Source organism: Orcinus orca, chromosome 9 (assembly GCF_937001465.1).
Source record: "Orcinus orca chromosome 9, mOrcOrc1.1, whole genome shotgun sequence".
Classification (NCBI taxonomy): domain Eukaryota; kingdom Metazoa; phylum Chordata; class Mammalia; order Artiodactyla; family Delphinidae; genus Orcinus; species Orcinus orca.
The window spans coordinates 18,543,269-18,569,444 of record NC_064567.1 but is presented as its reverse complement, the minus strand read 5'-3'; the positions used below and the strand labels follow the sequence as shown (position 1 = coordinate 18,569,444).

At 42.4% G+C, this 26,176-nt stretch overlaps 1 protein-coding gene across 7 annotated transcripts in view; it reads left to right on the top strand.

The window, feature by feature from the left end:
* Positions 1-26,176, top strand: part of LRGUK (leucine rich repeats and guanylate kinase domain containing) — a 130,082-nt gene that overhangs the window by 58,992 nt on the left and 44,914 nt on the right. For all 7 annotated transcript variants that reach the window (XM_033432422.2, XM_004272178.3, XM_033432421.2 and 4 more), the window contains 4 exons: positions 10,799-10,895; positions 14,980-15,093; positions 17,114-17,315; positions 17,939-18,034. In XM_033432422.2, coding sequence (XP_033288313.1) covers positions 10,799-10,895; positions 14,980-15,093; positions 17,114-17,315; positions 17,939-18,034 — 509 coding nt within the window. The remainder of the gene's footprint in view (positions 1-10,798; positions 10,896-14,979; positions 15,094-17,113; positions 17,316-17,938; positions 18,035-26,176) is intronic.

Genomic DNA, 26,176 nt, shown 5'->3' with positions numbered 1-26,176 from the left:
TTAGAGGTGTTTATTAACTCATCGTCAGGATTCTGATCCAGTCGGCCTCAACATTCTCACCTCGATAGGCCCCCTCAATGTTCATTTTCATTAAATCCTGCTTTTCCCCTATTAGAATGTCTATCCGTCAAGCTTGGGATGATGTATTTAATGTCTGTTTCCCATGCTCGACTGTAAGCCCAATGAGGGTGGGGACCAATGTCAGCTTTGTTCACCACTGAGTTCTCATTGTTCAGCAGAAGGCCAGGAACTTAATAAATGCATGAGAAATATTTGCTAAATGAAAGACTAAGTGATTGAGTGAATGGATGGATGAATGAATTAATGGTATTATATGCAAAATTTAGTGGGAAATAACTGTGGTAAGAAGCATAGGTGGTTTTTCCCAACCTCCACTGATGGATACATGGAGAGATGAAGGGATTCATTCATTTGTTCATCCATTCTTTCAATAAATATTTATTGAGTTCTTCCCATGTGATAGGTCCTGAAGATACAGTGGGAACAAGATCGGTGAGGCCCTTGCCTTAATGAAACTTATAACCTGGTAGGGGACTCAGACCTTAGTTAGCATCATATGCAGTTTGTGTGGAGGCACAAGATGACAAAACATAATCCTAAAATTAGCTTCCTGCTCCTGTACTGTTACTGTTGCCACTGCTGTTTTTCTCCTCTGGATGGGATTAGTAGCAAGAGGAAAGACACCCATAAATACCCCACACTCATGCATCCACCTCCCTCACAGGCTCAGAAGGCTTGCCTAACCATGCACCCTCATGGGGGCAGAGGTCAGGGCTCGTTCAATAGCACATCATTCACCAAAGCAAGGATCAGAGAGCATATCACTGGATAAGAAAAGGTATTAGGGAGCTAGTAATTTCAAGCATTGAGAAAGTCAGATAGTACTACTATTACATGCAGCAACTTTCTAATTAAAACAAATGATAAAACCAAAGCACATCTTCAGGGGCAAGTCATTGCTCTTGTTTATTTTATTTATTTATTTTTTGAATTTAATTTTATTTAATTTTTTTTTATACAGCAGGTTCTTATTAGTCATCCATTTTATACACAGCAGTGTATACATGAAAATCCCAATCTCCCATTCATCACACCACCACCACCCCATCCCCCTGCCACTTTCCCCCCTTAGTGTCTGTACGTTTCTTCTGTACAGCTGTGTCTCAATTTCTGTCCTGCAAACCGGTTCATCTGTACCATTTTTCTAGGTTCCACATATATGCATTAATATACGATATTTGTTTTTCTCTTTCTGACTTACTTCACTCTGCATGACAGTCTCTAGATCCATCCACGTCTCTACAAAAGACCCAATTTCGTTCCTTTTTATGGCTAATATTCCATTGTATATATGTACCACATCTTCTTTATCCATTCATCTGTCGATGGGCATTTAGGTTGCTTCCGTGACCTGGCTATTGTAAATAGTGCTGCAATGAACATTTTGGTACATGACTTTTTTTGAATTATGGTTTTTCTCGGGGTAAATGCCCAGTAGTGGGATTGCTGGATCATATGGTAATCCTATTTTTAGTCCTTTAAGGAACCTGCATACTGTTCTCCATAGTGGCTGTGTCAATTTACATTCCCATCAACAGTGCAACAGTTCCCTTTTCTCCACACCCTCTCCAGCATTTGTTCTTTGTAGATTTTCTGATGATGCCCATTCTAAGTGGTGTGAGGTGATACCTCATTGTAGTTTTGATTTGCATTTCTCTAACAATTAGTGATGTTGAGCAGCTTTTCATGCGCTTTTTGGCCATCTGTATGTCTTCTTTGGAGAAATGTCTATTTAGGTCTTCTGCCCGTTTTTGGAATGGGTTGTTTGATTCTTTAATATTGAGCTGCATGAGCTGTTTATATACTTTGGAGATTAATCCTTTGTCCATTGATTCATTTGCAAATATTTTCTCCCATTCTGAGGGTTGCCTTTTCGTCTTGTTTATGGTTTCCTTTGCTGTGCAAAAGCTTTTAAGTTTCATTAGGTCCCATTTGTTTATTTTTCTTTTTATTTCCATTACTTTAGGAGGTGGATCAAAAACGATCTTGCTGTGATTTATGTCAAAGAGTGTTCTTCCTATGTTGTCCTCTAAGAGTTTTATAGTGTCCATCTTACATTTAGGTCTCTAATCCATTTTGAGTTTATTTTAGTGTATGGTGTTAGGGAGTGTTCTAATTTCGTTCTTTTACATGTAGCTGTCCAGTTTTCCCAGCACCATTTATTGAAGAGACTGTCTTTTCTCCATTGTATATCCTTGCCTCCTTTGTCATAGATTAGTTGACCATAGGTGCGTAGGTTTATTTCTGGGCTTTCTGTCTTGTTCCATTGCTCTATGTTTCTGTTTTTGTGCCATAACCATATTGTCTTGATTACTGTAGCTTTGTAGTAGAGTCTGAAGTCAGGGAGTCTGATTCCTCCAGCTCCGTTTTTTTCCCCTGAAGACTGCTTTGACTATTCAGGGTCTTTTGTGTCTCCATACAAATTTTAAGATTTTTTATTCTAGTTCTGTAAAAAATGCCATTGGTAATTTGATAGGGATTGCATTGAATCTGTAGATTGCTTTGGGCAGTACAGTCATTTCACACTATTGATTCTTCCAATCCAAGAACATGGTATATCTCTCCATCTGTTTGTATCATCTTTAACGTCTTTCATCAGTGTCTTACAGTTTTCTGTATACAGATCTTTTGTATCCCTAGGTAGGTTTATTCCTAGATATTTTATTCTTTTTGTTGCAGTGGTAAATGGGAGTGTTTCCTTAATTTCTCTTTCAGGTTTTTCATCATTGGTGTATAGGAATGCAAGAGATTTCTGTGCATTAATTTTGTATCCTGCAACTTTACCAAATTCATTGATTAGCTCAAGTAGTTTTCTGGTGGCATCTTCAGGATTCTCTATGTATAGTATCATGTCATCTGCAAACAGTGACAGTTTTACTTCTTCTTTTCCAATTTGTGTTCCTTTTTCTTCTCTGATGGCCATTGCTAGGACTTCCAAAACTATGTTGAATAATAGTAGTGAGAGTGGACATCCTTCTCTTTTTCCTGATCTTAGAGGAAATGCTTTCAGTTTTTCACCATTGAGAATGATGTTTGCTGTGGGTTTGTCATATATGGCCTTTATTATGTTGAGGTAAGTTCCCTCTATGCCCACTTTCTTGAGAGTTTTTATCATAAATAGGTGTTGAATTTTGTCAAAAGCTTTTTCTACATCTATCAAGATGATCATATGGTTTTTATTCTTCAATTTGTTAATATGGTGTATCACATTGATTGATTTGCATATATTGAAGAATCCTTGCATCCCTGGGATAAATCCCACTTGATCATGGTGTATGATCCTTTTAATGTGTTGTTGGATTCTGCTTGCTAGTATTTTGTTGAGGATTTTTGCATCTATATTCATCAGTGATATTGGTCTGTAATTTTCTTTTTTTGTAGTATCTTTGTCTGGTTTTGGTATCACGGTGATGGCGGCCTCATAGAATGAGTTTGGGAGTGTTCCTTCCTCCGCAATTTTTTGCAAAAGTTTGAGAAGGATGGGTGTTAACTCTTCTGTAAATGTTTGATAGAATTCACCTGTGAAGCCATCGGGTCTTGGACTTTTGTTTGTTGGAAGATTGTTAATCACAGTTTCAGTTTCATTACTTGTGATTGGTCTGTTCATATTTTCTCTGTCTTCCTGGTTCAGTCTTGGGAGGGTCTACCTTTCTAAGAATTTGTCCATTTCTTCCAGGTTGTCCATTTTATTGGCATAGAGTTGCTTGTAGTAGTCTCTTAGGATGCTGTATATTTCTGTGGTGTCTGTTGTAACTTCTCTGTTTTCATTTCTAATTTTATTGATTTGAGTCCTCTCCCTCTTTTTCTTGATGAGTCTGGCTGATGGTTTATCAATTTTGTTTATCTTGTCAAAGAACCAGCTTTTAGTTTTATTGATCTTTGCTATTGTTTTCTTTGTTTCTATTGCATTTATTTCTGCTCTGATCTTTATGATTTCTTTCCTCCTGCTAACTTTGTGTTTTGTTTGTTCTTCTTTCTCTAGTTCCTTTAGGTGTACGGTTAAGTTGTTAATTCGTGAATTTTCTTGTTTCCTGAAGTAGAATTTTATTGTTGTAAATTCCCCTCTTAGAACTGCTTTTGCTGCATCCCATAGGTTTTGGATCGTCATGTTTTCATTGTCATTTGTCTCTAGGTATTTTTTGATTTCCTGTTTGATTTCTTCAGTGATCTCTTGGTTATTGAGTAATGTATGGTTTAGCCTCCATGTGGTTGTGTTTTTTATGTTTTTTCCCTGTAATTCATTTCTAATCTCATAGCATTGTGGTCAGAAAAGATGCTTGATATGATTTCAATTTTCTTAAATTTATTGAGGCTTGATTTGTGACCCAGGATGTGATCTGTCCTGGAAAATGTTACGTGCACACTTGAGAAGAAGGTTTAATCTCTTTTTGGATGAAATGTCCTATAAATATCAATCAGATCTATCTGGTCTACTGTGTCAATTAAAACTTGTGTTTCCTTATTAATTTTCTGTTTGGATGATCTGTCCATTGGTGTAAATGAGGTGTTTAAGTCCCCCACTATTACTGTGTCACTGTCGATTTCCTCTTTTATAGCTGTTAGCAGTTGCCTTACGTGTTGAGGTGCTCCTATGTTGGGTGCATATATATTTATAATTGTTATATCTTCTTTTGGATTTATCCCTTGATCATTACGTAGTGTCCTTCCTTGTCTCTTGTAACATTCTTTATTTTAAAGTCTATTTTATCTGATATGAGTATTGCTACTCCAGCTTTCTTTCGCGTTCCATTTGCATGGAATATCTTTTTCCATCCCCACACTTTCAGTCTGTATGTGTCCCTAGGTCTGAAGTGGGTCTCTTGTAGACAGCATATATGTGGGTCTTGTTTTTGCATCCATTCAGCAAGCCTGTGTCTTTTGGTTGGAACATTTAATCCATTCACTTTTAAGGTAATTATCGATATGTATGTTCCTTTCACCATTTTCTTCATTGTTTTGGGTTTGTTTTTGTAGGTCCTTTTCTTCTCTTGTGTTCCCACTTAGAGAAGTTCCTTTAGCATTTGTTGTAGAGCTGGTTCGGTGGTGCTGAATTCACTTAGCTTTTGCTTGTCTGTAAAGCTTTTGATTTCTCCATCGAATCTGAATGAGATCCTTGCTGGGTAGAGTAATCTTGGTTGTAGGTTCTTCCCTTTCATCACTTTAAGTATATCATGCCACTCCCTTGTGGCTTGTAGAGTTTCTGCTGAGAAATCAGCTGTTAACCTTATGGGAGTTCCCTTGTATGTTATTTGTCATTTTTCCCTTGCTGCTTTCAATCATTTTTCTTTGTCTTTAAATTTTGCCAGTTTGACCATGTGTCTCAGTGTATTTCTCCTTGGGTTTATCCTGTATGGGACTCCCTGTGCTTCCTGGACTTGTGTGGCTATTTCCTTTCCCATGTTAGGGAAGTTTTCAAGTATAATTTCTTCAAATATTTTCTCTGGTCCTTTCTCTCTCTTTTCTCCTTCTGGGACCCCTATAATGCGAATGTTGTTGCGTTTAATGTTGTCCCAGAGGTCTCTTAGGCTGTCTTCATTTCTTTTCCTTCTTTTTTCTTTATTCTGTTCCACAGCAGTGAATTCCACCATTCTGTCTTTCAGGTCACTTATCTGTTGTTCTGCCTCATTTATTCTGCTATTGATTCCTTCTAGTGTATTTTTCATTTCACTTATTGTATTGTTCATCTCTGTTTGTTTGTTCTTTAATTCTTCTAGGTCTTTGTTCAACATTTCTTACATCTTCTCGATCTTTGCCTCCATTCTTTTTCTGAGGTCCTGGATTATCTTTACTATCATTATTCTGAATTCTTTTTCTGGAAGATTGCCTATCTCCACTTCATTTAATTGTTTTTCTGGGGTTTTATCTTTTTCCTTCATCTGGTACCTAGTCCTCTGCCTTTTCATCTTGTCTATCTTTGTATGAATGTGGCTTTTGTTCCACAGGCTGCAGGATTGTAGTTCTTCTTGCTTCTGCTGTATGCCCTCTGGTGGATGAGGCTATCTAAGAAGATTGTGCGAGTTTTCCTATGGGAGGGACTGTTGATTGCTGTTGTTTAAATTTTCTTTTCTTTTATTCTTTATCCATCATATATTTTATTGATTTTTAATTAAATGGAAAAAAAAGGGCTGAATACAGTCTCACTTCTCTGCCATTTGCTTGAATGTTTTCTTTCCCTCCTATTTATCTCATTTTCTCCCAGCATTTTGTCTTTCTTTTTTTTTTTCTTTTTTTTTTTTTTTTTGGTACGTGGGCCTCTCACTGTTGTGGCCTCTCCCATTGCGGAGCACAGGCTCCGGAGGCGCAGGCTCAGCGGCCATGGCTCACGGGCCCAGCCGCTCTGCTGCATGTGGGATCTTCCCGGACCGGGGCACAAACCTGCTTCCCCTGCATCGGCTGGTGGACTCTTAACCGCTGTGCCACCAGGGAAGCCCTTGTCTTCCTTTTCAAATTGCATTCACCCAAGACCAAGACATTCAATGAAATTTTCACATGGTAAGTTGCATATCCCGATGTATAAATATTAAAAACATGGCTTAGTGGTGTAACAAATATTGGAGTGGCTGAGGGATTGTGCTCTTGTCCAAGGATCTGATTTTACCATTTGTTCTTGGTTTTAGAAATAGGTTGGATGTTCTTTCTTTACTTGTATTAGTTACAAGTGGCCTAGAGATAGGCATTTACTGCCTTCGGAGTCTCTCCATTTATTTCCAGTCTTAACAGTACCATACAAATCAGTGGCTTCCTAGAAAAGTGCTGGGTAATGAGAGAAACAGAAAGCAGTACCGGCACGCCTGTTCATCTTCCAGATTTAAGGCCTTCAAAGTGATCTGAACAGTCATGAAAGTAAAACTGTATACTTCTTCCTTAGATCTCTATTTTATAGCAATCTCTATTTGTGTAACCGTTTTCATGATGTTGACTACTAACTATATTTTATTTTTAGCCCTATAATATGGTAAAATAAAAGCCTGCAGCTGTTTAGCTAAATGAGGTGGTATGAGCTGTAGCTCCCCAAGAGCCGTCTAATCTAATGTCTCTTTATACAGGTGTGACAGACTAGTAGAATGGTTTATTTATTCCTTCAGTCAGTGTTTCTTGAGCACCATCCATGTGCATTGTACCAGTGATAAAATTGTAAAACAAGCAGACATGAGTCTTGCCCTCCTGGCAGCTTACACTCTACTGTGCGATTAGATAAGTAAATGCTAACAAGACAGTTTGATGGGTGCTATGATGAGGGAAGTAAAGAGCCTCTGTGACAGGAGAAATAAAAAATAAGTGGGATGTGAGATTTGAGGTGGGGGAACAGGTGCCTGAGATCCAGGCAGAAAGAACAACAGGCGCATTTGAGTTTTATGGCTGCGTTGGGTTTTTGTTGCTGCACACAGGCTTTCTCTCGTTGCGGCAAGCAGGGGCTACTCTTTTGTTGCGGTGCATGGGCTTCTCATTGTGGTGGCTTCTCTTGTTGTGGAGCATGGGTTCTAGGCATGCCGGCTTCAGTAGTTGTGGCACACAGGCTCAGTAGTTGTGACACACAGGTTTAGTTGCTCCGCGGCATGTAGGATCTTCCCGGACCAGGGCTCAAACCCGTGTCCCCTGCATTGGCAGGCGGATTCTTAACCACTGCGCCACCAGGGAAGCCTGGCACATTTGATTAACTGAAAGTACACTGTAGTGTGGCTAAGCTTGAAGCATGGAGGAAGATGGCAGAAGACCAGAAAAATAGACAGGGGTCTGATCATAAGGGGTCTCTAAGCAGGGGAGTGTCATGATCACAGCTGCATTTTAGAAAGTGTCCTCTGTTGGCAGTTTGGGAGGGTGCTTGGGGAGGGAAGGCTGGAGATGAGGAGACTGGTTAGGATATAGTGACAGGTGATAATGGCATGAATTAGAAAGTGGTATACAGTTACAGGAAAGTGGACAGAGTAGTGGCTTCCTGGAATTTGATACTCAGACACAGTATGTGCTGGAATCTTCTCTGTTCGTGATCTCTTAAATTGTGTCCAGCAGTTTATTGACATATATTTGCATTGGGCATTGGGACCAATTTAATTTGCCTACCAAATGCCCTAGGAATACGTGGGCTTTTGTGGACACCCAGTGAAAGAGTTCCCTTACTAACAATATGGCATGCTATAAATGTGCTTGAATTTGGATGTGCTCACAGCCAAGCCTCTGCCTAAATATGTGCAGTAACAAGTTATTTCTTGAAGCAATCTGGTCCAGAGTTGAGATTCTAAATCTTCATGCTTCTGAATCACACTAAAAAAATTTCTACTTCCTCAGCTGCCTGCTAGCCCTTCTTAGGCATTGTTTCTTCTTCCTCTTATATTTTCCTGGATTTAGTAATATTTCATTATTTGGCCTGGCCTTCCGGATTCCTTTCCCTCCCGATCATCTCCTCCTCTCCATGGACTTGGTGTGTTAGGATCCTCAGTGACAGCTGGCCAGTGAATTGGCCTTTAAGAATGTCTGACTCACCCTTAGACTTTCAGTGCCAGTGTTGTATTCTGGGGTTAATCGCGAACACAGCTCTTTGTCTGTTAAATGAAACTAACAGGGAGTATGGCTCCCATTACAAACCATGATTTAATTAATTTTCCATGATTTAACTAGTAAATAATAAACTCATGGAAATGTAACTTACAATTGAAATTATATTTAGACAGGAGAGAGGAACGATGTTGAAGGTGGTGGCCCAAGCAAATTGCTTTGTCTGAAATCTGGCACCATGTTTTTCTGAGTTTAATGAAACATTGCTTTCACTGTGAAGCATTTCCTTTTCAAGACATTCATATTTGGGCAGCATACTACACAGCGAACATTTCTATATGTGAAAATTGGATGACAGATTCAAAAAACCGCAGGTCATCTTAGGTCCTTCTTGATAGAAAGTTCCGTAGTGGATGCTGGTTCTGTCCTAGCTTTCTCCGTGTCAGTGAAGCCATCTCTTTATTTACCTGCCTAGAAGCTTCAGATTGCTTCTTTGCTTTGTCTTCCTTTTAGAAATTCTGAAAAAATCCCTGCTACTCAATTCCTTTGTTGGAAAATGCAAATTCAGTGCAGTGTGTATAGGCTATGCTAAGGGTGTGTGGTACAGGATGCCAAGTCAGCAAGTTATCTGTCCTGACTGTCATGGACACCAGTAGACAGAAGGTCTCAGGTCCCTGCCAAGGGGTATAAAGAAATTCCAGTGCATGCAAACAGCACAACAAACGTCATGGTGTTTTGACAGCCTTCTCTTAAAATGTGCTCTTTCCTGTGTATACAATTTAAATGTAATGTTAAGACCTTTAAATTTATAGTATAGCTAATTCTTGATTTTAAGGAAGGGGAACAGCGGTATGAATTAGAAAAGTTTGTCTGTCTTTGACTTTGAAGTGGAGAAGATTTTGAGGTTGTGAGTTTACCCTCTTAGTGTGATACTAAAAGGACTAGACTTTGGTGTCATCCTGTGGTTGTTACTTAGGCACGTTACTTTACTGCTGTGCCTCAGTTTCATCATCTGTAAAATAACAACAGTAGCACCTACCTCATGTCTTTTTGCGAGGAGTCAATGAAATAGCATGTCAAGTGTCTAGCTACTTGCATCTCCTGTTTTAAAACCATAGGATAATCTAAAAATCAGTTTGCGTTCCCAGAACTTAACATTGGGAAGTCAGCATGGTCTGAAATCAACAGTCCTGGTCTAGATGGGAGCCCCATAGTCTAGTTCTGGGACCGATACTGGCCTGCTCTGTGGCCTCGGGCAAGTCATTTTTATAGTCATCTTAAAATGGAGCTCATCACAGCTGCCATCCACTTCACATGTTCGATTAATTCATTCATGTTACAAATCTTTAGTAAATGCCTACTGTGGGCCAGGCATTGGGAATGCAGTGGCAGATAAGATCAACAAGATAAAGTCCTCTCCTCATGATTTGTATGTCCTGCTGGAGAAGATAGGAAAAAACAGATAAGAGAAGGCAGTTTGGGTGATGGAGAGTAATTGGGGGCGTGGTGGGCTGGGGTAGGGATGCTATTTCAGGTAGTGGGCAGAAAAGGCCTCTTTGGTTGAGCTGAGAATGCCATTCAGCTTTGGAATCATGGCTTCCTGTGGGAGGTTCGTACATAGTACTGATAAGTGTGGCAGGAATAAGGAATGAGCTGGTCTCTGCCCTCAAGCAGCAGAGGAGATGGGGTCCTGAATAGGGGGCTGGGAGGAGCTGGTGGCAGGCACTGAGGCTCAGGGTGGATAAAGAAGAGGTGCAGAACCCATCCACAGGTGGTCAGGAAAGGCCTTTTGGGGGTGACCCTTAAATTGAGTCCTGAAGGCAAGTGGGCTAACCTGGCAGAGGAGCGGGGTGGGAAGCGTTACAGAAAAAGCCCATAGATCAGAGAGAGCATGAAAGCACTTGGGTGGAAAGTGTATGGGTAATAAATACTGTTATACTTCTTAAAGTATTATGATGTGATGTCAGAGGTGGTGATTCAGAAGGTGATAAAGAACAATGAGTGAAAATTTGGTGTCGATAATCTAAAAGTTTTTATAATCCCTATGAAGTACAGCAAGTGAATGTAGTCTAGCACTGCCAGAGCTCAGGGTTTTCAGAATAACATTACTTTATGTTTCGTGGATCAATTTTAATTTTTGAAAACATACTTTACACCAGAACCTTTTCCATTTTGAATTTCAAACTAAAAGAAAGAGACGAAGTTCTCTGCATTCTGTTTTCAGGGCCTGTCACACCACAAGACGGCCGTACTTTGGAGAAGGGGAACGCGTTGATTATCATTTTATCTCTCAAGAAGTTTTTGATGAAATGCTAAACATGGTAAGACTGCTCTTTATATTTAATGCACAAGAAATGTATGTTCTGTGGTAGAAATACTAGGAAATAGTGTTAAGAAAGAGAATTATATTTGTGTTTTTCCTGAGAGATGTGTTCTTATTGAGTTGGTTTTTTTCTTAAACCATTTGATACATCATTGTTCACATGCTGCTTTATTTTATGATCTTGGAGAAAATATTGTAAATTTCCAATGACACTGAATAAATAGACGTTTTAAGAAAATGGAAGAAAGCACCACGAAAAGATCTTGAGATCTGTGTGTATCAGGTGCTGCTCTATTGATCAGATTTGACTCAAGATAAACAATTCCCGAAGACTTGATGTGATGCAGCAAGCTTGGGAATGGAGCACTTACTGGGGGTTGGGGGTTGGCGTGTTCTGTCCCGAGACCACTCCCTCTGTTTGGTATCACTGGTGCTTTCTAATTGTTGTGACCCTAAACACCATTTCACACTGGTGAGTCCCAGCCAGTTGGTCTTCCCTGGACACATACACAGACTTGACCTTCCACCATAACATCGCTGTGTGAGAAGTCCTAAGTCCTGGAGGTCATTAATGCATGTGGAAGCTCTCGACAGTAGACAGGAGAAGTTTCCTCATTTCTTTGAGGTCTGTGTCTTTCCTAGGTGAGGATAACTACCCTGCCCTTGTCCATTTCATTGGAGCTCTGGGCGACCTTATTCACCCATGACTTCAGTTAAACAGAAAGAACATCTCATATCTTCATCACTACAGATGGATCTGTAAGCCTTTTATTTTCTCTTCACCTTGGGCCTTACTTTTGTTTGTATTATCATTTTTTCTATCACCAAATGAATCCTACACAACTCTTTTTTTTTTCCCCTGAAGCTTCCTGAAGGACGGGATTAAGGACTAGTCTATGCTTCTGCTTTTGAAAGATTACCATCTAACCAGTGATACTCTTACAGCTACATCCCTCCTCCCCTCCCTCCCCTTCTCCATCCTCCATTCTTTTTCTGCCCCATCCCCAAATAATAGACCTGGCTTATACCTCAGTGCTCATAACTGTGGAGCATTTAAGCATAGGCTCTGCAGTTGCCACGAGTTTAATTTTGAATGACCAGCTTTACACATGGTGCGTATTTTCTCTTGCATTCACAGAGAAACCCAAGTGAAAAAACCCTATAATCCCTAGGCCATTTCCCCTTTAATCTTGTCAAAAGAACGTCTTGGAAATTCTTTATGAGTTTCTCTCCTAGGGCTATGTTTTAGAAGTTCGGTTTTATGTACCAAGGGTACTCTGAGACTTTATATTTCTAAAAGCTGTTACGAGAAACCTGAGGAGTTATCTTGATATTAGTAAGAAGCATTCTCTTAAGACTCTTTGGGTTGAAAGACAGCTAGTTCCCAAAATTGATGTTAATTTCTTGTTGGAGTCTGGGGCATTTTTTCTTGATTTAGTTCCACTGTTCTCAGTGCCCCATGTGCTCCTCTGATGTTTCATACCTTATCATATCTGTAATCAAGTAAGTCTGGTTCAGTTCCTAGTCTGAGAAATCACTGTACTTTTGTACTATATTTAGTCTTCTAGCTTTACTCCCTCTATGGGAGTGCTTGTGTGTTTGAGAAGTACTCATTTTTCCTGCTTCTGCTAACATATTACTTCACTGTAAGGGCATCATCATATTCAACTTGAATTTTGCTTCAAATCTTCTTTTCTTTCAAGTGAGCTTGAGGCTGTTTCGTGAAGAGAGACAAACCTAGAGATTAGAAACTCGTGACACATTGTCAGGTGAGCCAACCACGCCCACACACTCAGCCTCTGTACACAGAGCCCCTCTCCATGCACGTTCCCCTAGCCAGCCTGCCCCCTCCCAAGTCACAGTACCCCTTGACAGACAGCCCGGGCACACCCCACCCCAGCATGCCTGCTGTGGACAGTCACACCTCTCCACTCTGACAGGTACACATAGACTAGCACATGCTTCCATATACACTCCACACCCTCCCCAAAAACAAAGATCATCCCCCCATGTGCCCACAGTCGCGTGAACCCTTCTTAAGCCCATATACACAGTCACTTACCTGCAGAGACTCTTGTACTCTTGTGGAAGTAAGATCACAGATCTGGAGGTCTCTGAGGTATGATTATTGCTGTTTATTAAGAAATCCACAGGCAGGAAGCGGTGAAAGGAGTATCACCCTCCAGAAGCTGGGGGACCACTCATCTCAATTCTTAACAAATCAGTTGAACAAGGACTGTTTTACATACACTAGTACAGTGCAAGATTTCTCCCAACCTTACATCCTTCCAGAAAATGTTTTTGGGATCCACAGAGGGAGGCCCTTGTACACACAAGTAAACAAACTCATAGTATATATCTGAAAAGTGATTCAAATATACATTATGAAAACAGAGTGAATCACAGTAAACAAGATAAAGTATGGCGTACCTGACGGGAGACTCAGGTGTCTATCTATGTAGATATAATATAGATAGATAGTAAAAGGAAAGGAGTCACAGTATTTGTCCCAAAGAACACAGTATGACATTGAGGGAGTAAAGTCAAAGGATATTTATTGCTGGGTCTTTAACTTATAGAATATATGACATAAATGTCTTCTGATTATGGTGGATGGGGGTTTTCCTCATCACCCGCAACAGACACATCCCCCAGAGACCCACCCTCCTGAGGGACACCGTATGTCTCCTAGCCTTCTAACAACCCCCCGCCAGGCAGCGCCCCCCCTACAACATACACACACGCAAATCTCCAGAACATCTGGGCCAGGAGGCACAGGGCAGCATCAAAGACCCCTGACTGCTACTGTTTTTAATGACAGCGCTGCCTTTTGCTGGGCTTCAATTAATGGGATTTGGCCTTGGGAGTTTTCACTTCATTATTTATTTCAAAATCATGTTATCTGAGGAGTCACGGTGGCTAAGGATGTCCACATTTTTATTCCTTCTGTTGTCATCAGCGTCCCAGTTTAGATTAAATCTTGTTGTCTAATAAATATAATATCATCAAAGGAAAAGTCAGACAATTTTTTTTAATACATTTATTTATTTATTTTTGGCTGCGTTGGGTCTTCATTCCTGCGCACGGGCTTTCTCTAGTTGCGGCGAGCGGGGTCTACTCTTCGTTGCTGTGCGTGGGCTTCTCATTGCGGTGGCTTCTCGTTGAGGAGCACGGGCTCTAGGCGCATGGGCTTCAGTAGTTGTGGCTCGTGGGCTCTAGAGCACAGGCTCAGTAGTTGAGGCGCACGGGCTTAGTTGCTCCGCGGCACGTGGGATCTTCCCAGACCAGGGCTCAAACCCGTGTCCCCTGCACTGGCAGGCGGATTCTTAACCACTGCGCCACCAGGGAAGTCCAGTTCAAACAATTTTGAGAGATGTGTTCTACTTGCTTTTTTTTTTTTTTTTTTTTTGCATGAGACTACAGTTTCAGGAAGAACTGGGCTTCCAGAATATAGAGAGAAGGCAGTATTTGTACCTCAGATGACTAGAGGGCACACAATACTGATGCTGAATACATTTGGGGCAGTTTCAATAAAAAGCTATGTTTATAAGGAAAAGCAGGATGGGTCTGTTTTTCATCGCTTATCTCAGGATGCAAAGGTTTATGGATGTTGCTGTAATTCATGGCCTTCAGGCTTATCTGGGAATGCAAGGCACTTGAGAATGGAAGCTTTTGGAGGAGACCTGGTGTACTGGCATAGCCGAAATGGCTGAGGCAAAGGGTGAACTATTAGTTTTGCTTTCTCAGTAATGAAGGTTTATAGTGCAGGTTTGGCAGGAAGTGGGTAAGTAAGCAAAATGATCTGTTTATCATAAGCTTCACTGCCTTCACTCCGCTCTAACGTTTGGTCAGCTGGTTATTTCCAAAAGCCTAATATTTTTTGGCCAGCTGGGAATTCTGAATGAATTTCTGTATCACAGTTTGGTATTAAGTTTCATCAACCCATTGTCATCCTTATACAATTGCTAATATTTATACGTTTTGTGTAATCGTATAAAAGTAAGACATCAAATCATTTTATTTATATTAAATTCCGTGATGGCAGCTGTTATAGGAAAATCTTTGTACTTCTTACATTGCAGGGGAAATTTATTCTAACCTTTAATTATGGTAATCACAAGTATGGATTAAGTAGGGACACCATAGAAGATATCGCAAGAGATGGTTTAGCAAGCTGTGTTCATATGGAAATAGAAGTAAGTACTTTTCATGCAATCGACTTCTTTTTAATGCGTAAATGTGTATATATGTTTGGGATTGGGGAGGGGGCTGCAGTGTGTGGATCTACAATGTGGAGGCCGAACACTGCTAGGCCCAAGAGGAATGCATACAGATGTGTGAGATTTTAAGTTTGTAATTAGCTTAGGGGAAGAAAGATATAAATAATTCAAATGACAGGAGTTGGATTACAATACTAGACATCACCCAAACGCTATGGAGTAAAACTGCCACTCAAGATTTATTTTCTAAGTTATTTCCTCACTAAATTACCCGTTTTTCTTTTTAGAGCACTGGTCTCTGTATAAGTGATATCAGATAAAATGTTTCCTACAGGGTGTGGAACTGGTTCCCTGTCCACACAGGACAGTGGCAGGGCCCTGCCACTGACCTTGTCCCTTCCTTCTCCAGGGAAGGCGCATGGGCCATGCTGCCATTTGATTCCAGCTGCTCACTGGTTTACTATCTTTTCATACTTTGAGCAATTTAGACTTGCAGATTTCAGGAGATCTTTCTCTCTTCCCCAGTATCTTCCCCCAGTGATCTTCTGTAATTAGAATATACAGAAGTCTCTCTAAAATCAACTCCAGAGTAAAACCAGGAATTTCCTGCTGATTTGTTTTAAAAATATGTGGCTTTATTAACTATTTGAGATCTTCAAAGACAGTTGATTGGTTTTTTGGTTTTCCTTTACTATCGACTTGAATCTCCCTTAAAACTTTTTTCCTCTCTGACTTCCAAGAGCAGGAGACTGGGATTCCTTTTCAGCCCTTTGTATTGGTCTAAGTGTTGCCTCACTTCAGTGAAACTGGTCACGTTTCTTCCAGTTCGTTAATTTTCCTAACTTAAAAATCCTGCAATTCTTATCATTCTGCAGTTGATTGGTTGTGCATCCTTAAGAAGGTTTACTTTGTTTCTATGCTAATTAGCCAAAAGAAAGACCTTTTCCCTAAAATGTCTTCCTTGGACATGGCAGAAACAAAAATTAATGCAACTTTGAGTGCAGACTCACCAGCTCCTGTGTCTAACTTTTTCCAGTTTAATGGTTCTGAGTTCTGGCCCCTGTTTTACTTTTTTCCTTCCTGAGAGCTTTCTCCTACTCATTTCTAAGAGGTTGAGTCCATAAACCAGGCTTTATTCCTGACTCTTCCGAGCTAAACCATTTTTCCCAACTGTCCTCATCATTGACTCTTGTAGACATTGTTTTTGAAAAGATCCTGTATTTCTTCCCCCTGAATTTTTAAAAACAAAGATTTTGAACATTGAGTTAAATTATTGATGGTAGGATTGAGGTGGAAGAAACTTTACAGTCCATTTGGAGTAGCTCTTCCATTTCACAGATGAGGACCCTGATTACTCAGGGAGCTTGAGGGATTTGCACAGAGTCACAGAAGCTGGAGAGCTGCAGCCCTGACCCAGCCCTCCAGATCCTCAGAGCACTACCTGCCACTGCTTCCCTGGTTGTGTGGGCTCCCGGTTAGCAGGTTATCATGAGCTTGGCCTTCCCATGCTCTGGGTACAGGCTGTGAGATATGATAGGCACCAGCCAACCAGGTTGCTGGTTTAGGAACAGGAAGGGCCCAAGTTGATGACAAAAGGGTAACAGAGGAGCCTTGCTCTGTGGTAAGATCTCTATCTCCTGGGGCTGCAAGGATGCCTTTTGAAATGTAGAATTGAAATTACTTTTCAGTAATAAAGATGCAGTGAGCATACCTATTTGTCTCTAGCAGTTTTCTCTTTTAAGAGTCATATGCATTAGAATGATTAGTTAGAGGATAACCAGGTAGGACAAATTCTTATTTTTCCAGTGATAATGTGATATTTGATGAGCAGAGAGAAGTAACCTAATCCTGGGATACTTGTAGGAAAATAATAGCTAATTATACAGGTAAAATAAATTCCTCAGTACTTATTACACCCATGTTGTCACGTATCTTCTAAATGATTTCTAAATTGTGTCTCTGTTTCTAACTGATTATCTTTTCTTTAAATGCATAGGGTGTAAGAAGTTTAAAACATTCCTATTTTGAGCCTCGATACATCCTGGTGGTACCCATGGACAAGAAAAAATATGAGGGCTACTTGAGGAGAAAAGGATTATTCAGTCGTATAGAGATTGAATTTGCTGTCTCCAGAGTAGACCTTTATATTAAAATTCATCAGAAATATCCAGGATATTTTGATGCAGTAATCAATGCAGGTCAGTAACTTTCAGCAAAGTTTTATTTTTGAAGTGTAAGTTTACTGGGGAAAAATCTGCTCTAAAGTACCTTCTTATTGTTGACCGAATGCAGTTTCTTGTGGTTGTAGGACTGAGGTCCCTGGTTGCTGGCTGGCTATCTGCCAAGGGTGACCCTCAGTTTTTTGAGGCTGCTCTCAGGTCCTACCTACATGGCCCCCTCCATCTTCAGGCCAGCAATAGCCCATCAAATCCTACTCATGCTTCGAGTCTCTGCCTTCCTCTTCTGCAACCAGAAAACCTCCTTTTATGGGGATCATGTGATTAGAGTAGGCCCACCTAGATAATCTCCTTTTTGATTAGCCCAAACTCAGTTGATAAGTAACCTTACTTACATTCGTGAAAATCCCTTTGCCATATAACCTAACGTAATCACAGGAGTCGTAGCTCATCATGTTCACAGGTTCTGCCCACACTCAAGTGGGGGGGGGGTGATTATACAAGGGTGAAGTGTCATTGGGTCTTAGAATTCTGCCTACCACAGTATTCATAAAAGTAGATCTAGTTAAAAAACCATCACCACAGATTGGCTCTATTTTGATATAATTCTGTTGCTTTAACATACATTCTCTTCCTTACTGTAGATGATCTGGATGTTGCCTACCAAACTCTGAGTCAGCTCATTAGAGAATACCTTGGATTGTCGGAGGCAACTGCCAAGAGTTTGGCTCCAACCACAGGTACTGCTCTGTCCCTTTTGTTCGGCATGGAAAGGAAAACAAATCTGTGGGTTGTTATTTGGGGACTCATCAACCTGTTCCCATGGGGCTGGTTCTGACTCTTTAATCCCTGTACTTCCTCTGGTCCCCACAAATAAGCTGCATGAGTCAGCCCTCTGGGCCAGTCCCTCTGCTTGTCAAGGTGACCATAATGGACCTCACAAGACTTTCCTTTAAGCAGTACCTTGGAGTACCTACTCATGGTAGGTATGGATCAGCCCCACAGTTCAGAACTCCACCTCCTGGAAGTTTGGCTCCTAAGGGGGCTGAGGTGGTGTTCTGCTTGACAGCATTGTCCCAATCCAAGAGATTCTCTCCCCCTTTCTTTGCATTTCCATAGTCCTCAAAATGTTGCACTACAGAGTATAACGGAAGAGCACTGGTCGGGGGATGTGAGCCTGGTCCTGGCCCTGCTGCCCCCTGGGACAGGCTGCTTAGCTGTTCTGAGCTTCTGTCTTGTTAGATGGAATTAATGCTCCCCACCTGCCTCATGAATCATGCACAGCAAATGACGTGGGATATATGCGTGCATCTCCTTGGAATCTAGGAATTCTAAAGCCCTAAATTAGAATTTTAGTACATGAGTATTTTGAGATGTATTTAACAGCTTCCCCCCAAATCCACCTCATACCCCTTAGGATGGCTACTATGAAAAAGCAAAACAAAACAAAAAATAGAAAATGTGCTGGCAAGGATGTGGAGAAATTAGAAATGTAAAATGGTGTGGCTGCCATGGAAAACAGTATGGTGGTTCCTCAAAACAATTAAAAATAGAATTACCGTATGATCCAGTGATTCCACTGCTGGGTGGAAGAACCGAAAGAACTGAAAGCAGGTGTTGCACAGCCTTTGTACACCCACGTTCACAGCAGCATTATTCACAGTACAGTAGCCAAAAGGTGGAAGTAACCCAAGCAGTCATTGACAGATGAATGGATAAACAAAATATGGTTTATATGTACAAGGGAATAGTATTCAGCCTTAAAAAGGAAGGAAATTCTGACACCCGCTACAACATGGATAAACCTTGAGAACATTCTGCTAAATGAAATAACCAAAAACACATATACTGCATGATTCTAATTATATGAGGTACCCAGAGTAGACAAATTCATAGAGACAGAAGGAAGGAGGGTGGTTACCAGGGGCTGGGGGAGAGAGGAACAGGGGCATTGTTTAATGGTGGCAGAGTTTCAGTTTTGCAAGATGGAAAGAGTTCTGAGAATTGGTTGCAGAACAATGTGAGTGTGCTTAACACTATTGAACCATACACTTAAAAATGGTTAAGATGGCAAATTTTATGTTACATGTTACAATTTTATGTTTTACCACCACTATAATAATAATAAAAAGCATGTCCCCCCAGTGGACTGAACTGCATTCACGTATCACATAATGTAGAATATAACGTAAGACTCTTGCTGCTGTGCCGATGCTGTGCAGATGCTCCACAGCTTTGTGTGTACGTGTGGTTTAGCCTTTGTGACTCTGCCCACGTAGGATCTTGCTGGCCGGGTTGCATCCTGGCCAGGCAGAAGCAGGCCCGGTCACGGTTTTGCCGGAGTTCAAACTAACGGTGCTGCTTTGCAACTCTACACACTTTCTCCAGATCAGGTGCCCATGGAATTCTGGAATGAGGTCGGTGTGAAAATGGTAACAACCAACAGATAATGACCGAGGTTTTCCTTCCAGTTGAGTCTCCTAGGAGACAAGTAGCCGGAAAGTACCAGAAGAAAGTGCGTGCTGTGAAAGTGGGCCCCTCTGGCGGAGGGAGGGCTGTGCTGTGTCGCGGAGGGGGACGTCCAGTGAGCATTGGGTGGTGTTCATCCCGCACGGCCTCCTCCTCCACGTCAGGTCTGTTCTTTAGAAAGCTGAGCCTGTCCAGTTGTATCTAATGAGGCTTCCATGGAAGCTCCATGGAAGTTTCTCTTGAGGAAATCTGGCTCCCTTTGCTTTAAATCTTTGCTAGTCCAGCAACCTCTGATGTTTAATTTGGTCCCCTGCATGGATCTGTTCCCATGGGGCTGCCCCCTAGGTGAGAGCAGCCTGCCCCATCCCTGTGCCAGGCCCATCTCCCATTGTGAATTCATAAGTTGGTGCTGTGGCTTTTAAATCAGCCCCTCGGGGGTCTGGAGAAAGCTGAGTCGATCCCCTGAGCCTGAGCAGTTCCGAGCAACAGAGACAAGCGTGGTTTTCCATCAGCAGCACTGAGGGCGCCTCTCAACTGTGGTTCTTGAGCAAGACTCAGCCTCCATGGCGGCGGGGTGCGGCCCCCAGCTTGCCCTGCTCTGCAGCCATCAGGAGCACTTGAGTACTGGCTGTAGCTGCCACTTGGCAAATTAACAGACCAGATAATGTGCGCATAGGAAAATAGACTCCTGTTTTGAAGGGTTTTATGAACCTTCATTTATTTGGACTAATTAGGTTAGACCTGTCTGATTTAATGAAAAGTATGAATTATGGAATTTGTAAGTAAGAGTGTTCTCACTCTCAGATACATTTAATACCTGAAACTGGTCCATCCAGTTACTGACTAATTGAATCCCAGCTTTTAAAAGTAGATGGGCAGGTTTGTACTTAATATACCAAATCATTGACCCCAATAGACGCCAGCTTTTCTGACAAGTTTACTATTTGTAAACTAATGTGTTTTCTTAAGAAGCCAAACCCTTTATTTTATTTATACAGTTCATCTGTGGAGGAAGTTACTTTTTTTCAGTTGATAGTTTAAGGATAAATTTGCACATAACGTGATTTTTGTGGAAGCCATATATTATTCAAGTATTTAAAAATTGTAATTAACATAGTCCTTATTAATAAGCTTATAAGTAAGTGTCTCTGGTGGCCCAGGAGTAGAGCCAGCGGCCCCTCTGAGCCTCAGGGCTGTGAGGTACACGCGGGCCAGATGTTAACAGGTGCAGTGCAGGAGAGCAGAGCCCAACCATAATCACCTCAAAATGAATCTCGTGACTCCCTGAGGAGGGCCCAGAGCCCCAGAGGGTCACTGCCACAGGCCTGGCTGGCCCTCAACTCTTGGCCTCCCCTCTGAGCTGGATCACTCAGATTTTAGGTTCTGTGGTTTAGCTATATCTACGTAAAGACGTACATAACTTACATAAATGTAAATGGGATCCCTAGAAGCAAAAATCCATAATTTTAGTATACTGGAATAATTTTTATGTATAACTGAGCTGTCAAAGGTAAGAAATTAAAAATATTTAAGATTCTAGGAAAGCCAGTTTTTTTGTCTGAGCAATTAAAAAACTGGACTGGAAATAGGAAGCCTTAGTTTTGCATTCCAACTTTCATCAATAATCATTAACTTGATTAGAGAAATCACTTGAACTCCCATTTCTAAGAAACAAAACCCAAACAACTCTATATAATATTCTGGAACATTTTAGAATCTGATCTTCCAGAGTTGAGGTTTTCCCTAATTAGGCTAGAGCGTCCATCTGTATATTCAGCTTCAGTACAGAGAGAAATCTGATGGACAATGGCGTTGTTTTCATAGAAGCAGTAATCCTGTGTCAGTGCAAAGTGAAAATGATTGCCAAACATTTGAAGTAATAATACATAGCTTTATCTTTAGTAATTCCATGTTACTAATTTGTAACTGAGAATGCAATTTTAAATTCTGCTCTTAATGATAAGAGTGGAATAAAGTGAAGAAAGAAAGCCCAATGTTTATCCAGATTTCAGTACAGCGGCCCATCAGCCTGGACCCAGAAGTGCAAACCTTCACCAGAGGAGACACTAATTAAATTTCCATTAGATGCATGTATAAAATAGTAACTTTGGGTACAGAGTGATTATAAACCCTCAAGATCTACCGTTAATTAAAAATGTATATCAATTAAGGTACCGAATTGTCTTTTTTTCCCCTATAACAATGCAGGTAATATTCATTTCTAAAGCAGGAAGATTTAAAAAACTCCTGAGTAAACAATATTATGTCTATAAAATAAGGAAGAACTCACTATATTCAGAACTCAATATATGGCATGCCTTTACTCTCCATTTGTCTCTTTACAACTGATTTCTAGAATAGTACTTCCTGCAAAGCTTTTAAATAGCTGATCCAACCACCACCCTGAGTTCTCGCTATAGAGATCATAAAATAAAATTTTATTTGAAAATCATTATTTAGAATTCTGACTAATGATAGATAAAAATGATGATGGTGATGATGAGTCAAAGAGGGGAAAATTGAGCAATTTACTGGTCCATAAAGTGGTGCCTTTGTCCCTAATAAAGGTCATGGTATCACTTGGCAAATTATGTGAATTGTTAAATTGCAAAAGTGGGGGGAAAAACTCGTGTCTGATCATAGGAAACCAGGAGGGCTTAGATGGAAAGAACCTTCAGCATTGGATTTCACTATTCTTATATTTTTCTATTTTGTTAAAAAATACGTTCTTATTGTGGTAAAAAAAACAACAAACCATAAAATTTTCCATTTTAGCTATTCTAGATGTACACCTGAAAGGCATTAATTGTATTCACTGCCTATTTTAAATATTTTTTACTACTCCAAACAGAAACTCTATACCCATTGAGCAAAATAACCAACACCCACCCCACCCCACTCCCGGCCAGCCCCCCGGTGACCTCTAATCTTCTTTCTGTCTCTGTGAACTTGCCTAGTCTAGATATTTTTACTGTTCTCACATTTTATTTTAACCTTGTTTCTTGACTAAGTTTGTGTTTTAATTTATAACTGTTGTAAACTAGGGTGATCAGAATGACAAACAGGGCAGCCGCTCAGAAACCCCACCAAGTGGTAAGGTTTTCCTTTCTCCCCGTCTCCTCCCGGTCCCTGGAGACACCTGGCTTGACTGGGTGCTCGGGGTACACTCCCAGGCTAGGAGGTTCAGGAAGAACCCGGAGTAGTCCGAGCACCTCCTGCTTTGTGGGGAGAGAAGGGCTGGTGGCCAGGAGCCTGGCTGGCTTCTGGAAATAGACCACCCTGGGCTCACCGCCGAGGTCTGATGCGGTTTGGACTCTCTGAGTATCAGGTCTCCCCCAGAGTAAGCTGAGACTAGTTTCTTCAAGGCTGTTCCAGACCGGTGTGCCGCCTCCGAAGTGACCACTAGCATTTCAGAGCTGTGTCCTAAGGACTGGGTTACGATGATATACGGGTCACCAGAACATACCAGGGCTTCTACCCTAAACAAGTGCCTGCTGGGGCGATTGTGTCAGGAGACCAGAATCACTCTAAGAACATGCTCCAGTGGTGGTGACTAAAGGAAGCAACCCCCTTCTGCAACACTGCATGGTTAGTGGCCTCTGAGAGCCATTTCTTTTTTCTATAAATTTATTTATTTATTTATTTTTGGCAGCATTGGGTCTTCGTTGCTGTGTGCGGGCTTTCTCTAGTTGCGGCGAGCGGGGGCTACTCTTTGTTGTGGCACGCGGGCTTCTCATTGCGGTGGCTTCTCTTATTGTGGAGCACGGGCTTTAGGCGCATGGGCTTCAGTAGTTGTGGCACGCGGCCTCTAGTAGTTGTGGCATGCGGGCTTCAGTAGCTGTGGCTCGCGGGCTCTAGAGCGCAGGCTCAGTAGTTGTGGCGCACGGGCTTAGTTGCTCCGCGGTATGTGGGATCTTCCCGGACCAGGGCTCGAAGCTGTGTCCCCTGCATTGCCAGGTGGATTCTTCACCACGGCACCACCAGGGAAGCCCCTGAGACCCATTTTTGAAGCCAGGGTAGTACTTGGAGGGAAGTGGTTGCCCTGGGGGTGGGGTGGCAAGCAGCTTGGATGGTGGGTCCTCAGGAGCAGCTTCCCTGAGCCATGGTGCCTTGTGATTCCATCAGATCTATTCTTTCCTTCCTTCCTCCTTTCACCACTTATTTACAGAGTGCCTGCTGAGCTTCTGCACCTTGCTAGGTACTGGTAAACTGGCATGACTCCTCACAGAGCTCGCAGTTTCTTTATGGGACAAGGAAAAAGGCCGGTAAACAAGGAAACAAATGGGGCTTCATCTGGCTTAGCTGTCCATCCCCTAGTTTCTACCATGAAAAGCAGCATTGACCCCTAAGGTGGTGAAATTTTAAATCTCATTCACTTAGAAACTTTTCTGGCCACTTTCAGACCTAGATATAAATTTTGGTTCTGTGAAGAAGCCTCTCTGTGTTTATTCATAAAAGTTTCTGTTTTCGGGTGACTAAATATTGCTCTAATTCCACTAAATAAGTGAATTATAGGCACTAGTATCCCCACAGAGAAGGAACGGTTAAATTCTTCGATGTGTGTAATTTTATTCTTTTCAAGATCCCAGGTGCATCAAAAAAAAGAAAAGATCTTTTTGGTTATTCATTTCTAAGGTTACATCATCGTATTTGTTAAGATGTTTTTAGCTAACTTCTTTTTATATTAAAGCGGGAGCTGCCTCTAGCAAGAAGACCGCCTCTGGGGTGCCAGCACACCTGGTTCCATCCCCAAGGCACTTGGCGAAACCGCAAGCAGATGGCCAGATAACAGAGCATCTCTCTGGAATGCAGATTCCTGCAAAGGTCCCTGAAAATCAGAGCCTAGCTCCCTCCCAGAACCAGGAGCTGACTCAGGAGGGAGCAACCCATCAAAAAGAGCGTTCTCCCAATAGCCAGGTCAGCGCTGTGCCTCCGCCACAGCCCAGCTCATCAGCGCTTGGTGTTCCCCAGCAGGCCCAAGACTCATCCCCAAACTGGAAGGAAGGGGATGCTCAACACTCAGATCTTTCTTCAAAAACAGTAACCACAAATCTCCCTGGGAATGAGGCCCCGACACCTGAGGTGAAAGCAGGTGAAGGGGGGCAGTCTGCCATCACTCCTTCCCAAGGGCCTTCTCAGCACCCTGACCCACCGTCAGCCCACAGCCCTCAGCTGGACCAGGATGAAGAATCAGGGGAGGCCAAGGTAACCCCCACCGGCCCTCCCCGCTCTGAACTTCCACAGGGATCTGACCCAACATCCCTTAGCCCCCAGAGAACCCAGGATGAGGAAACTGGGTCAGCCAGTCTTCCACCCGGCAGTTCCAATCGTGATCCTCCAAGAGATCCTTCTGGTCCCGACGAGGCCAAGAAGCTTGGACCACCTCTGGGAGATTCTCAGCAACCTCTGGAGGAGGGAATCCCCAGAGCAGAAGTTTTTCGGGTTGACACTCCTTACCCAGAATTGCCGCATCCCCAGGACTCAACCAGTACCAAACAGACCCAGGACAGGGAAGACCCGGTGACGTTGCCTCCCAGAAGCCGGCTGGCTCCCACCAGGCTGCCCCAGCCCCGGGTCCTTGCTCCTCTCCAGAGTCGGAGGCGCACACCCAAACTCCCCCCACCCAGCAGACAGGAGGCTCTCGGAACAGCCTCAGATCAAACTATGACTCCCTCTCCCAGGCCCCCGCTAGCTCAGGAAGGAGACCCCAGTAAACTTCCTCCCACCAGCACCCCCCATTCCAAAGAGCCACACAACCTGAGCCCCCATCCGGGCCACAGTCCCCAGCAAGTCCAGGAAGAGAGAGTCAGGGAAGTGAAGCTCCCCCTTATCAGGCCCCCGGGGCAGGAGCTGGCACCGCAGGCCGCCCCCGATCCGCCCGAGGAAGGGGAGGTTCAGGTAGTCACGCTCCCTCGAATTCCCGCTCCCTTCTCAGAACAGCTGCCTCAGAACACGGGGGCCGCTCCTCATGATTTGAGGCCTGCAGAGGAGAGGCACGCTCCCAAGGCAGGCTGCTCCTCCAGCAAGAAGATTCCAGATGTACAGGCCTTGCCCCCAAACCAAGAGCCAGTACAGCAGACAGGAACTAGGAAAAAGAAAAAACCCTATCCACAGAGACAGCTAAAGGGCCCTCACAGCTGAAAAGGGCACCACCTGGAGGCCACGAGGCATCCTTGCAGCCAGAATCCCAGAGTAAGCCGGCTCCCCCAGAGGCCCCCAGCCTCCTCGGAGCCCTCAGGGGGACTGGAGAGGGACAGTCCAATCACCAGCCATTCCTGAACCATCCCACGCTGAACCATTGCCTAAAGATGCCCAGATACAGGAAGAGAGAAGGGGAAAAGTACATTATTCCAGAAGAAAGGCCCATGCCAACCTCCTCGCAAATGACCTGGTTCAGAAAGTAGCCATGTCCA